The sequence below is a fragment of the Erythranthe guttata genome, chromosome 10, assembly GCF_056151865.1.
Source record: "Erythranthe guttata isolate IM_541 chromosome 10, IM_541, whole genome shotgun sequence".
Classification (NCBI taxonomy): Eukaryota; Viridiplantae; Streptophyta; class Magnoliopsida; order Lamiales; family Phrymaceae; genus Erythranthe; species Erythranthe guttata.
Window position 1 is genome coordinate 2,723,490 of NC_142542.1, and position 14,064 is coordinate 2,737,553.

At 34.7% G+C, this 14,064-nt stretch overlaps 2 protein-coding genes across 2 annotated transcripts; both read right to left on the minus strand.

Annotated features, from left to right (window-relative positions):
* Nucleotides 1-1,810: 1,810 nt before the first annotated feature.
* On the minus strand, nt 1,811-9,107 carry LOC105952842 (uncharacterized). The gene is made up of 12 exons (XM_012976419.2): nt 8,775-9,107; nt 8,559-8,686; nt 8,389-8,451; nt 7,877-7,998; nt 6,788-6,903; nt 5,887-6,694; nt 4,473-5,204; nt 3,310-3,531; nt 3,099-3,194; nt 2,827-3,021; nt 2,585-2,698; nt 1,811-2,413 (listed from the first exon to the last, which is right to left on the minus strand). Exons 1-12 carry the CDS (start codon nt 8,867-8,869, stop codon nt 2,153-2,155), a joined length of 2,952 nt encoding a protein of 983 aa, XP_012831873.2. The 5' UTR covers nt 8,870-9,107; the 3' UTR covers nt 1,811-2,152.
* Nucleotides 9,108-10,290: 1,183 nt separating this feature from the next.
* On the minus strand, nt 10,291-13,521 carry LOC105952841 (FKBP-like peptidyl-prolyl cis-trans isomerase family protein). The gene is made up of 10 exons (XM_012976418.2): nt 13,361-13,521; nt 13,128-13,265; nt 12,164-12,213; nt 12,010-12,065; nt 11,605-11,662; nt 11,297-11,371; nt 11,122-11,211; nt 10,814-10,891; nt 10,610-10,650; nt 10,291-10,510 (listed from the first exon to the last, which is right to left on the minus strand). Exons 1-10 carry the CDS (start codon nt 13,431-13,433, stop codon nt 10,483-10,485), a joined length of 687 nt encoding a protein of 228 aa, XP_012831872.2. The 5' UTR covers nt 13,434-13,521; the 3' UTR covers nt 10,291-10,482.
* Nucleotides 13,522-14,064: the final 543 nt, after the last annotated feature.

Here is a 14,064-nt window from a genome sequence, read left to right on the forward strand (position 1 = left end):
TAGTCGAAAGTCGAAAACTGCAGTCCAATGAGGACTTAATTTTCGGTTATATTAATTCCAATATATAATATTGGTTGATCTTTATTTTTCGATTAATTATAAAATCCATTTAGCTACAATATGGATTAAATGAGAAAAAATATAAATCACGCAACTAGTAATTAATTAAATCCAAACTCTTAAAATAATTCATTTAATTAATTATTAAATAATTATTTATTTTCCACCACCAAATAATTATTGAACTCCCGCTTATATTCTCAAATATTACATTCGAGTTCCGGTCGATCATTACTTAGATTCTCCCCACATTAAGATATCTTATAACCATCAACAAATTAAATAAATTTTTTTCATGAGTCTTTACCCGCTTAACTTATTTGAGTATGCCGGATACGAAATCAACCTGGCCAGAATTTGGCATAAACAAATCTTATAAGCTACTCAAGGGCTATTATCAATCCCATATTTTAGAGATGCGGATTCCTTTTGATTAGTAATTTCCAGCAATTAATTCTTAATGTCTCTACCCAAAGCACCGGGTTTGACTCAATATAGGAATATCTCCCAATGTGACATCAAAGTAGAGATCATCAATTAAATGTGTACGTTAATTATCTAGGGGTTAAGAGAGTAAGTAATTTACTGTCAACTAGAAATAATACATTTTCATTTATGAACACTGATGAAACAATTAGGCGGCCACTATATGCAATCGCAAAATTTACTTAGGACAAGACCAAATTAAGTGTAAAAAGACTATAATGACCTTAGTAAAATATAAACAAAATAAAACTTAATTCTATCAATTACTCTTGCGAGACCAAATTTAAAAAAAAATGAAAACATAATTGAAAAACGGGAGGGAAGAAAGAAGAGGACCACTTGCAGATTCGCCGCCGTCGCCGTCGCCGATAAAGTCGACCACCGCCTTGTAAAATTTCGACACACTGGTGTCGAATTTTTCACTAAATTTCGACAATAAGTTGTTGTCGATTATTTGCACATTTTTCGACATTTGTGTGTCAATATTTTGTTCAAAATTCGACATCAATGCGTTGATTTTTAGCAATTAAAACGACATGCTGGCGTCAATTTTTTCATAAACTGAAAAATTCGACTCTATAATGACGTTTTTATAGCTAAATATCAACCTGTAAACGTCGATTTTTTGTGTACGGAAAATTATTTTCAAAAAACGAGAAAAACGATTACAAAGATTAAAAAAGTACAATATTTCTTATCCCACTGTATTCTTCAACCTTAGAATCATCCATATTGATGTCTTGTGTGTCCATAATGTCTTCATTTGCAAGTTTTAGTAATATTTGAGGGTTTTGTGGAGAATATGAAAGAATTTTTTTGGAGAAAATGTGTAGAATGAGTATGAAGAAGAAGAGGTTGGGTTTTGTTGGTGAAGAAGTATGGTCGTTTTTCTTTTTTCTTTTTTTGGTCTTGCAATAGCAACCAGGTCTTTTTTGAATTAACAATACCAAAATTAATATTGGGGTTATATTTGTAATTTTCAATCTTGCTCTTGTAATTTTCAATCTTGTTCTTCGTAAATTTATCTATATTTGGTGTTGCATGAAGTAAGATCTTGCCCTTAGAAATTTGAGATTGCAAATAGGTGCAGCCAAAAGAAATTTTGAGATTGATCAAAACCAATCACTTAAATATTGTGCTACAATCTTTTACCAATGGTTAGTACAATTCCATCTAGATTGTGAACAAAACTTACTATTATGGTTGAAATTGCATTGAAAATTCATAAAAAATCTACCTTCATAACGAAAAATGATTTGAACAATTGCGTCAAAAGCAATGGCGACGAATATTATTCTATATAGTTTTACGCGAGGAAAAGAACAATATTTCACCATCAATGGCACTAGGTTTTTCTGTAACAATAGTTCGCTACGATAGAAAACAAAAACTATGAAGAGCAAGCCTACTTCTTGTATCGTTCGGTTCTACTCTCATTCTGAATTTACAACATTTGGTCGAAAACTTTTGGCACCATTAAATCAGAATTAAATTAACCACAGCGAGATATCATCAAGCTACAAAAGGACTGGTCCATAATCTAAGAAGCCGAAAATCCCGTGACAGGACAAAGGATGGACTTTTTTGCAAACTGTTTGTAACTCACTCATCTCCACTTGTCCTGAAGATCTTTCTTCTCCGACCAAACCCATGTAACGAAAATTGCCACAATTAGGCCAACAATTGTGAGTAGAAGTAAAGCATAGCTGAAATCTTCGGTAAGAGAATCGTATGTTCTAGAAGGTGCGAGCCGAGTGAAGAAGAGATCTACACCATAAGCGAAGACAAGGGTTGTTGACTCCAGCTTTGCAGGAACTGTTACTATGCCTCTCAGTGATTCCACTTTAAGAGCATGCGTTACATAAGACTGCAAATGGGAAGACAAAAAATTGAAATAAAAAAAAAAAAAAAAAAAAAAAAAAAAAAAAAAAAAAAACTCGAAAGATATATTTTTATAACAAAAGGAGCAAAATTCAAATACTAAAATAGGTTTTCATTTTTTTTTTTTAATTTAGCAACAGTTTCGAATAAATGTTACCTGAGGAATAATTGGTATTGAGTCGGTAAGAGGAATAATTCCTTCCTCTTTCTCGGCTTGAGTGGGGTTGACTGTTCTTCGAGGATCTAAAAACCGCTTATCGAGAGCCAAAACCTGTTGAGTGGAGAAAAGGTCAAACATGTTAGGTGATAATAACAAGAGAGCTCAAAGTGAAACTAGATAATGCATTGAATAATACGATGAATATATAGACACCCCAATTGAAACGAGAGAGCTCTCACCTGATCACCGATTGTTCCAAGAAGAATCTGCTTGGAAGTTATGCCTTTGGCAGTTAAAGTCACGGCGATTGTTTTCAAGGAATGCGTGAAAAAATAAGACTGCGACTTGGTGAAGACTTCGGGGCGGGAGTATGCAGTTATCGGTGAAGTAAGATTATGTGCACCAAAAACAAGCTTCAAGACGTCTTTGTTTTCCTGCATATGACGGTATTTAAGGTAAATTACAGACAGCGGAATATAGAAATTACAAAAGATTAAGATGGTGGAATTACCGCACGAGCTTGGTCGTAGATTTCGATAACAGACATCTCATATCGGTGTGCCCTTAGGTTGAAGTAGTGATAGACAATCCAATTCTCGCTAAAGACCTTTTGTACAGAAGAAAAAGAAAAAAATTAAGTTTACGGTATCCACGAGAGATATATCTCGAAAGGGATAAGATCAAAGATGAATTTGTACAACTGTAAGAGAAGGGAGACTTACAGCATTTACGGGACCCTGTGAACCATGATGGGTCATTCGGTGCAAAATACGACCAGTTACAGTATCAATCACGTAAACGACGAGAGATGACTCATCAGGGGTAACTGAACCGATAGGACCAACGGCTTTAGGTGAAACAGTAGCCAAAAATAGAAGATTCTTTGATATGTATTTGTACATGACTTCCTGATCTGCTGTCACCTTAGCTTGAGTATGAACCACCTGATGACGAAAAGGGCAAAAAGGAAGTGCGGGAAAAAAAAAATAAAAAAAAATCGACCAAAATCAGTTTAGCAGTAAAGTACTACCTATACCAACCAGATTTTCAAATATTGAACGCACGGCCAATCAAGATCCGATTTTTCTCTAAACCCAAATACCTGTCTCTACAGATGAGGTTCTAAGCCAGAAATAAACTAGTAGTTCTTAATGATATTCGTTTATCTTTACAAGTCAATGAATCATGTACAGCACTAGTTGCCATAACACCAAATGCAATGTTATAACACGAGGAGAAGCAGGAAATAGGAAATTAATGAAATGCAGGAGTCAGCTATAAGGAATGCTAGTGCCACTGCTTCAACTCAATGTGCAACAAGATTTACGAATCTATGGAAGTATGCTATTTCCAGGCAGTACTTAACTTCCGAAAAATATAATCAATTTGCAACGTAACTGGGGAACATTCGAAAGTATTACAGCCTGACCAAGTCAAGCTTCATACTTGATCAACAAGACGGCCACAGAGAATAAATAACTAAATGAGGGACATTAACAAAGTAAGGCAGGAAATGAGAATGTGCTTCCCACTCATATTAATACTCGAGTTGAATAACTAAGATACCAATTTTCGATGAAGCAACCATCTCTCTGTTCACATACTTTATTTCATATATGTAATAGAATGATGATCAATAAGTAAATCGAGTACTAGAAAGGTAATTATGTGCTTAATTACTATTGTATATCTAGCAAATTAAGTAGAAGTTGTATACTAGGTAGAAGTTGTCTATGTAGATGACAATTTTGCCATCACCAGCAAGGGGTTCACAAAAAGGAAGGTTTTCAAGTAACACCAGCCATATAAGATCAGACCATAACTTAAAAATCATCCATAAATTCATATTCTAACGAAATGGGGATAGAAGAAGAAAAAGGCACACCTCATTTGAACTTGTTGTTGCAGTTGCAGCAATCTTTTCCGACTCTGAGGGGAACACAATTGACCATAGGTCCCTTGTGCCAAAACAGTAGTCATCTGCCACCTCAAGAACGCAATTCTTCTGCACTCCGTGACCCCTTAGGACACCATTATCAGTTTCAGCAGAATACCAATACACGTTCCCCAAATCATGCTGAAAAATGCCGAGAGCCTCGGCAGTTCTTGGGTACAAGTGACCCTGTCGATTCGCATCCAAAAGCAAATGCAAACGCTGCTCTCTGGAATCGGTAAAAGGCAGTGGAATAACATGGGCAATGGAATGAGTGGGCCCTACATGATATGACTCCTTCCCAGTGTATGTGTCAACAATAGAGAAAACTCCGGCAGAATCTAAACCCTGTCCACATCTTCCCACAACCAGAACAGATGGATTCTCGTCCAATGCATGATGATGAGGGTCCTGCCATTGATGCAAACTAACCCCCCTAGGATTTTCACACGTTTCCGATTTACGAAGAGATTTCAGTAAGAGGGACCACACAATTCTGCCGTCTCCAGTGTGTAGGGCAAAAACTTTCCCCGATCGAGTAAGTACTATGAGAAGCTTTCGGAATCCGTTGCGGTCACGAGTCATCTTGCTTTTCTCAGAGCTTTGCAACCTTATTTTCTGTATGGCTACCACATCGTCAGGGGTTGCTATCATAAGAGTTCCTTTGAGCTTCAGCAGATGCCCCTTCAAAAAATATACATATATATAAATAATAGAACAAACAGTCAGGAAAAGCACTACCAACACTAATCAGGAGAGTTAATTGGCTATTAGAGCCAAGGTCAAGAGTTTGAATCCTGCCCCTCCAGATATTGCATTCAAGTGAAATAGTCAAAGCACTCTTCCACTCCATAAAGGATCATGATAACAGATAAATACAGAATGGTACAAGATGGCATGCTAAACCCCATTTCCCTGATAAGCTGACATATTTAATCTATTGTTTTGAACTATTATTATTATTACGAAGTAAAGGACTCACCGGAAATAGCCTAAACAAAGTCAGTATGTGCTAAATTCCTCTCAGCAGAGAGAGCTTAAGACCATTACTTTGAGTTCCAAGTAAATATGATAAATAAAAATCTTATTTCAAATACTACTGAACAACACCAATAACTAAAGAAGGACAAAATTCTATCAACTCTAACAATATTTTACCTTGTCCATTATCATACCTCTAGAAAAACAGAGATCAAAACCCTCTTGACGTGAGTAATATGGTTGATAAATGATATATCTAATCTCAGATGCAATGTAAAACGATCAATGAAGATCGTATCAGCAATTAAAGGATAGAAAATTCACTTAACACCCTAAAACTGCAAATAATATAAATAGATAGTTTAAAACTTGAACGACAGCTTACCTTAAGCCATTCAAAAAGGTTGTGCTCTACTTTCGCCACCGACACACCATCCTTTTCAACTGGTAACTCTGATGCTTTAACATCTATAATTGAAGCTAGACCATCTTCCCTACTCCAGACAATCTCGCCTTGCTGTAATAACAGCAATGAATGGTCTTCCATGACAATCAGAACCCTGAAACCATTTGACCTGTCCGTCCGAACATATGTATTCAAGAAAACCTTATGCACAAGTCCCCTCTGATGATCCATCTGAACTGTATCATCAATTAAATTGGTTGTCCAATCATCGCCAAGCTTCACTGTAAGAAAAATCTTCCCATCACCCTGCTGAACAAGGGCAAAACCTTGCTGATCTTCCGGAAGAGATAGAGCATCGCTTACAGCATCTGTATGACCAACTTGGCCCACAACTATCAACTTGCCTTCATTAATCACCTTTATGAAATGAACAGAACTACCTGTTTTTAGAATAAATGTTCCGGGTATTTTGGAAGGTAATGTCACAGCTGGTCCTGAAAAACCCGGGATGAGTTGAGAAACATGTGTCTTATGAAAGCTAATTTGTCCATCTCGGAAGAGTACGGAAACAAGAACTGTTTCAGTAAAATCTACTGCCATAGCCATGCCCTCTGACACAAATGACAAATCCCCAGAAAACCCAGCAGGAAAGAACATGCTGTTATGCTTCAACAGCTCACCACTCTTAACATCGAGTTGATAAACATCAAACCGGGAGGAACCAAGCAAACCTACAGCATATATTGTATCACTTCCTTCCGGAAGAATTAACTGTTGGACATCGATGCTGTAGAACATGAGAAAAAATATTCAGCCAATGTCTGGAAGAAATGTGACGAGATTAAAACTGTTGAGTTTTGAGTTTAAAATTTGATCAAACCCTTCAGAAGCTAGCTCCTTTTTCCAGATGACCTCTCCATCAATGCTTGCAACAGCATAAATAAAACCGTTACCGTAAACAAATATTACATCGTCCTTGTCGACCTTCAAATTTTTCTGTACAACACAATAGCATAATATGTCAGCAAATTATTGTGGCAAAATTGACATACCATGGCTAGAATCAGCACGCAAATCAATCCTTTCAAGTAACAGAAGAAAAAATAATCTGATTTGAAAAAAATAGAATGCGGTGCAAGGCAAATAAATCCAGAAATAGATGCTCTTTCACCATTGATACCGATAGCATAATGAAGATAGTTATACAAAACTCCTTAGCTACTACCTTGAAGTACGTACCTAAGAAGTAATGACTACGCACATCAATGCACATATATTTTCAGTCACCAGAACTAGTCAAGCAGAAGTCTCATCCATCAGATTGGTGATAAAATAGAAAACATATAGTACAAAGGCTTGTCGGGCATCAAGGGAAAGGAGAGGGCACTCCACAATAACAAAACAAGACTAGTAAGGGCAATATGCATTCGACCTTCATAATCATATAATTATGTGATAATCACTTTTTTTGAAAAGTAGCCATCAACTGATCTTCTATTAAAGACGAGAATATAGAACCACTTACTGAATAAAATAGAAGTAACATAAGAATGAAAGAAATTTATAGCACTTTGTTTAGGCAATCAAGATTTAGGCCAGTTTTGGGATTTCGTGTTTTTGCGCTTTAACTAAGATCAGTGATTGACACACAAACATTTGGCATGGTAAAATTTAGACCTAGCTGAGGGTTATGGAAACTCGGGGCTGCGATTTCACACCAAAAGGACTCGTAAACCTCAATTACTGTACTTGTTTGAAAAGTGAATCATTGAAGCCACAGCTCACTGATCGTGCGAACCAATACAAATCACATTCTAGAGAATTGCAGCATTCAAGTACAATGTTGTGCCAAAAAGTTGTTTATAAAGCGGACATTCACATCTAACAAGAAGTTTCTTTAGTATGAGATTAAGCGATCCATAACACGTATTTCGGCTGTTTTAAACGAAGGATATCACTGTTCACTCACTGGAATTAGTAATAATGGCCTCGAGGACTTGGAGCCAAGAAGTGTTGACTCCCACACCATCTGGCCATCAGGAAGGTTCCAAGCTCTTACGACACTTCCTCCAGATGACAGAGTAATAACATCTGCAAAGATACGAAAAATCTACCTAAGAACCACATAACAATATACATACAACTTAATTGCCGTGAGAATGCTAGGACAAGTTATTTTTAACTTCAATTTCCCAAAAGACTAATTTTTCATGTCATTAATTAATCAGGCTGATCAAACAAATAATTGATACTACCAATTCGTCAACAAAATAGAAGAGCTAAAAGTCGCCTTCCGTTAACAAAATATAAAAGCTAACAATCGAATTGAGTTATAAAGGAATGGATACCGACCCATATGCAAGAAAAATAACTTCTTTTTTTTCTAATTTTTACATAAACTGAATAACCAGCACCACACATTCAAATTCTCTCAGCATAAAAACAGCAACAAATACAAAGACAAAGGAGGATTTTGGTTACATTTTCCAAGCGCGATATCAATCTGATCGATGACGTCATTGGGCCCCAAAACATGCCTCCAAACTGCACCATAATCAAATTAAAAAAAAAAACAATTACTCCAAATTAAAACACAATCAGTAAAGATCGGAATGGTCGATGCTACTCTGAAGGGGCAAAATAGAACTCACAAATCTCCCCATGGCGAAGATCAAGTGAAGCAACGACGTTTTCCTCGGTGGAGACGATAACGCGCTTCCTCGCCGCCTTCTGAGTGTGGAAAACTGCGTGCTTTACTTTCCCAATGTACTGTTGATGCCTACATACAAATTGGCGGACAATTCAAATCATCCAATTCATCGAAATTACAAAACAATATATATCAAAATATATGAGTAGAAGAATACCAATCCATGAGGCCGACTTGGTCTTCGTGTAAGGAAAAGGTGGGATACGATGTACAGAAGAAGAGGAGGAGAAGCAGAAAAACCCTAATCCCCATCGTAGCTACGATTCGTCAATTTTCTCTCTCTAGAGGGAGAAGACAACGAAAAAGAAAACAGATCTCAGGGCGAAGTTATAAAGGAGTCCAACTCTGTAGCGTCATACTATAGTGTAGTTAAGAGAGCTCGAACTTGGGCTGTGTTGTGTATGTATTGTTTTTGTTTTTCTTCTCTTTTTTTTTCCCCTTTTTTTCTTTTGAATTAATAACCACTTCGAAATACATTAAGGACTCGTTTGGTTATCAAAATAGGATTAGCCGAGATAAGGTTAAATAATCTAATGAAAACTCAATTATTTTATGATTTATCGAACCCCGGCACAGCTCCTTAAAAGCCGAAAAACAAGATAAATATATGATAATATAATATTTTTTGATCGACCCTAAAAATTATTGTACAAATTTCAGTTATTTTGCTTAATCATGATTCATAATTAATCTCCCCAACCATACGAGGCCTAAGTAATAAATCAGACCCCGTCCTACTCTAAGCCACCCATCACGGGATGACTATTTTTCTTTTTGTTACATGTTTATCGAAGAGCATTGTCATTTAAAATATAGAAATAAAGTTTGACGATATAAGAGCAACTCCAATGCTAAACATCAAAATTGGATTATCAAATACTCATTTGATAATTAAGACAATATTTGAATATCCATTTACAACTTATTTACTCCAACCATGGTTATCTAAATCAATAATCAATTGGAAGTTTTTTAGTGGTTTTATTTGTAATTGCCACGTGTCATTTTTTGATTGGATGTTTAGGTAGTTATTTTTTTGATAACTCAATTTCCGGAATGTATTTTTACATTCAAAGAGGTAGAATATCAAAATACTTACTCATTTTGATACTCCCATTGGAGTGGAAAATTTTGATCTTGAAATATCAAAAAGGTGGTTTATGGATTTGATACTCACATTGGAGTTGCTCTAACTAACGGATGATGCCAACATCTTATTTTCTAAATTTGTTTTATATATTTTTTCTGCTTTTCTCAAAATGATTTTCTATTCTTGTTTGAGATACCAAAGCAATAGTTACTTGATGCATGTTTATAATTAATTATAAGTTTTTTAAATAAAAATATAGTACTACATTTAATCATGTTTGGGTATCATTTTGATGGACTAAAAGATATTTTGAATGAGCTTATAAGCTTCTTAAAATATATCTCAAGAGTGAGTTTAGTAGCAAATATGAATGTAAATTATTTAAAATGGGTATATAAATCATATAGGTAAATATATATATATATATATATATATATATATATATATATATATATATATATATATATATATATATATATATATATATATATATATATATATATATATATAGGTAAAATATAATTATTTATTAAAGTGTTATTTGATATTTTTATAAAACAAAATACTCATTAAAGCAATATTAATAATTAAAATATAATTACAGACTTTGAAAATGAGAAATACAAATAACTGAGTAAAAATCAGTAAAAATCAGTGGAGTATATTCACACAACTATCACAATTCACACACATGAGCAAAAATGTATGGAGATAACTTTGAATGAATAATATTATGACACATATTTATATGTTCATAAGGAGAGATCAAACTTAATTATCCTTCAACAACTTTAACGGCAGACCTGCACCGAAAAACGAAAATGAATAAAACGAAAATATAATAGTACTACAGATGACGAAAACTGACGATTGAGACGTTGTTCATATGAACAAATACTTACCCGAACGGACTTTGCTTGATAGCCAGTAGTTCGACATCCAGCTGCACAGTAAAGATATATTTTTGAATAAATCCTCTTACATATAATCTTTTTCTTTTTTTTCTCTTAAAAATCGTAAAAACGCAAATACTGTCTCGAATCAACACCAAGTAATATATAGATAGTCGACAATTCAATTTCTGACTAATAATTTGGTTTAATTACCTCGATTGTTGCATTAGGAGGAATTTCCTGTACCCCTTTGCTTCCATAGGCTAGCTCAGGAGGTACTATCAGTACCCTCTGCAAAAAAAAAAAATATGCTACTTCAGTTCTCAGCTTTGCGTAAAAATAAAATCCCTTGATAATTCAAATTGCTTTAGCAATTACGAATTTTCAACTTGGCCGTTTTTCAGAACAGAAACCAGTTTAATATAAGATCAACGAGCCGAATGTAGTAACTTCATTAATTAAATCATAATGTAAATTTTTAATTCAGTAAATAAATTTCAAATGTCAGAGATTAATCCGACCTGGCCTCCGACCCGCATGCCTTCAACTCCCAAGTCTAATCCTTTAAGAACTGCTCCTTTCTCAGATCGACCAACATCAAATCCGTAAGGCTGAATTCACCACGAATAAATAAATTAATTAATTAATAAATAAACGTAAATCTCTCACATGATGTATGGCAGTACTCGAACTTACCGTTCCACCACCAACACCGAGGCCTTGTCTACTGGTCATAAATGTGATGCCTTTCCACTTGGCTACGTAGTGCACCTATCAAAATCGCACGAGTCATATTATTATGAGTTGAAATAAAACAGCGCTAGAAGGTAGTAAAGAGAAATATATTTATCGAACAAATTCATATGTCTAACATTAGAGTTGTAATTAATACCAAAGGAGACTTGCGGATCAGAAGAATTTCGTGTAAATGCCACATTTTAAAAGAAATTGAAAAAAATCTATGTACTTAGATATTAAAAATTTCAACTGTGCCACAGTCGTACTGCAACCCGAGATCCCTTTACTGCTTCAGCTCCCCCGCCAACTTTCAAATCATAGTACCTACAAAACCGTATCTGTCAGAAAGTCGGGCAACTAGATATTTTTAGAATAATAAATTAAAATTTCATTAGCAATAATGCTAGCAGCTAACATGGATTCATAAATATAAAGTTTCGACTGTGATTCGAGGACTCTGTGCTTTTTATATTGACCATGATTTACACCAGATTTTAGGACACGTGTTTAATTCCACAACTCTCGATACATACAGCAAGAATGAGCGAAAGGCGCATGCTATAATCTATACAGTTTTCACATCAAAATCCATAACAAAAAATGCACACGAAAACCTAAATAAGACAACATTTAAAACTGAACATAAGTAACTGCTTTTATCGTATACTAACTTTAGACCATTCGGGAGGGATGTAAATTCACTTTCAGGTATTTTGGCTCCTTTCAGCTGCAGCAGAGAAAAGAAATCGATAAAATAAAATAAGATATGTTCACATGTGATAAAAATTAAATAAATAGATAATAATATTAATAGTAAAAACTTACAGCTCTTCTGCTTGCTGCATTAGCTGCTTCAGAGAAGGAAATTCCAGCAGCTGATCAATCACACAAATACAATAGCTTCTCAACGAGTGTCAATTACATACAAAATAAAACCCGATATATACATATATATACCATGGTTATCATATCGCGTATCGTTTTCCTTCACATATCGTAGCGTGTCATTTATCTTATCTTGTTGTAAGATATTTGATTAACTATTAAAAATAGTACAAAATATACATCACATAACAATAATACGATAAAAATGTAAAAATTAATATTTTAAAGCCAAACCATTCATTCAAAATAGATCTAAATTCAAGTTTCAACATTAAATTATTGATTAGGACAAAAGTCATAGTTATTACGTATGCTAATATAAATTGCTTTCATCTGAAGCATTTTTTTTGTGGTTTTGCCTTAATTAAAAAAAAAAAACAAAAAACATGATTGTTATAAACAAAATGTGCTGAAAATTGCACAAATCACCCCCCAAATATGCTGGAAATCGCACAAATTAGTAAATTACTCCAAAAGATGTTGAAAGTCGCACAAATCACCCCTAACCGTGTTGAAAATTGCACAAATTATCCCTAAATGTGCTGAAAATCGCACAAATCACCCTAAAAACAAATCTCGTAACTATCGCACCGTATCGAATATCGTATCTTAGCACGGTATCGAGCGATATTTAGCGTTATTTGATTACAATCGATATATGTGCCGAGTTGTATCGTTTCCACAGATATTGTATCGTGTCGCGATATAACGCGATACTGACTACACTGATATATACTAATTAACCTTGAATCAGGACTAGTTTCGATAACTTCCGAAAATCAAGACAAATACCCTAGGGCTTGAGTCAATTTGAGCACGAAATTGATCAAAGTTTTTGCTGAATCCAACGGTTGAAAAACTAACACTAGCTGAAAATCAATTAAGGAAATACAACACAACTAACCTGCAGAAAGGAGAAAACCCATAAATGCCCTCCTTCCTTCAATCGGCAACGACAATTTCTGTACGGATCTGTCTAACGATGACGATGAAGAACAACGGCAGCGAAATAGCGATGCATTCCTGTATGAATGTCTCTTTCCTGTTGTGATGAAAATTGTGAATACTTAAAAAAAAAAAAAAAAAAAAAAAAGCGAATGAAAAATGCAAGTAATAAAGGGGGAGGCGGCGGCGCACCTGTGGCTGCGGCGGAGAGAGAGTGGTGGAAGAAGGTGGGCTTGAGTGGGTGGTCTAAGAGAGAGAGTTCCATTTTTTGGTTTCTCTCAGCTTCACAGTTGAGGAGGGAAACCCAATCGGCTTACGCGAGTGAAGCGGATAATATTATGAATACCGGCCACAATTTCACTTTTCAAATTAATAATGGTAAATTACGAAAAACCCCCTGAACTCAGACTAAATAATGAAAAACACCCCAATATGTCTGTAATAACCAAAATCTCCCTCTGATTAAATGTTGATCGAGTTTTTTTTAACTGAAAATGTGTGCAGTCTATTATACATTATGTTAGATATGTGAGAAATAAAAGAAAATATCTGAAATTGTGTAAAGTCTACTCCCTGTAATAAATAAAAAAATCCGTGAAAAGTCACACGATAAGGGGTGGGTATAAGACGGAAACAAATCTCAGGAGATTTTCGGTAATTGCGAATATGTAGGTGGTATATATAGATGTTGAGGATTGTGAACGAATATGTAATTACGAATATGTAATTAGCCTGAGAGGATTGTAAAATTTTACCTATTTTTACTCACCTACTCCAACCATATCATTTATATTTTTAGCATTATATTGTATTTAATTATTTTTCAACTATTCTAAATATGTGTAATTAATTTATTGTATTATATAGATTTTCCTTCTTCTCTGCATTCTCCCACG

What these genes read in the sequence shown, in the direction of transcription:
- LOC105952841 (XM_012976418.2), bottom strand. Translation starts at nt 13,433, where the DNA reads ATGGAACTCTCTCTCTTAGACCACCCACTCAAGCCCACCTTCTTCCAC. An exon ending in GCATGCGGGTCGGAGGCCAG is followed by an intron (nt 10,892 to 11,121) that starts GTCGGATTAATC and finishes TTTTTTTTGCAG; the next exon opens with AGGGTACTGATAGTACCTCC. An exon ending in CTCCTAATGCAACAATCGAG is followed by an intron (nt 10,651 to 10,813) that starts GTAATTAAACCA and finishes TTTACTGTGCAG; the next exon opens with CTGGATGTCGAACTACTGGC.
- LOC105952842 (XM_012976419.2), bottom strand. Translation starts at nt 8,869, where the DNA reads ATGGGGATTAGGGTTTTTCTGCTTCTCCTCCTCTTCTTCTGTACATCG. An exon ending in AAGGAGCTAGCTTCTGAAGG is followed by an intron (nt 6,695 to 6,787) that starts GTTTGATCAAAT and finishes CATGTTCTACAG; the next exon opens with CATCGATGTCCAACAGTTAA. An exon ending in ACCTTTTTGAATGGCTTAAG is followed by an intron (nt 5,205 to 5,886) that starts GTAAGCTGTCGT and finishes TATTTTTTGAAG; the next exon opens with GGGCATCTGCTGAAGCTCAA.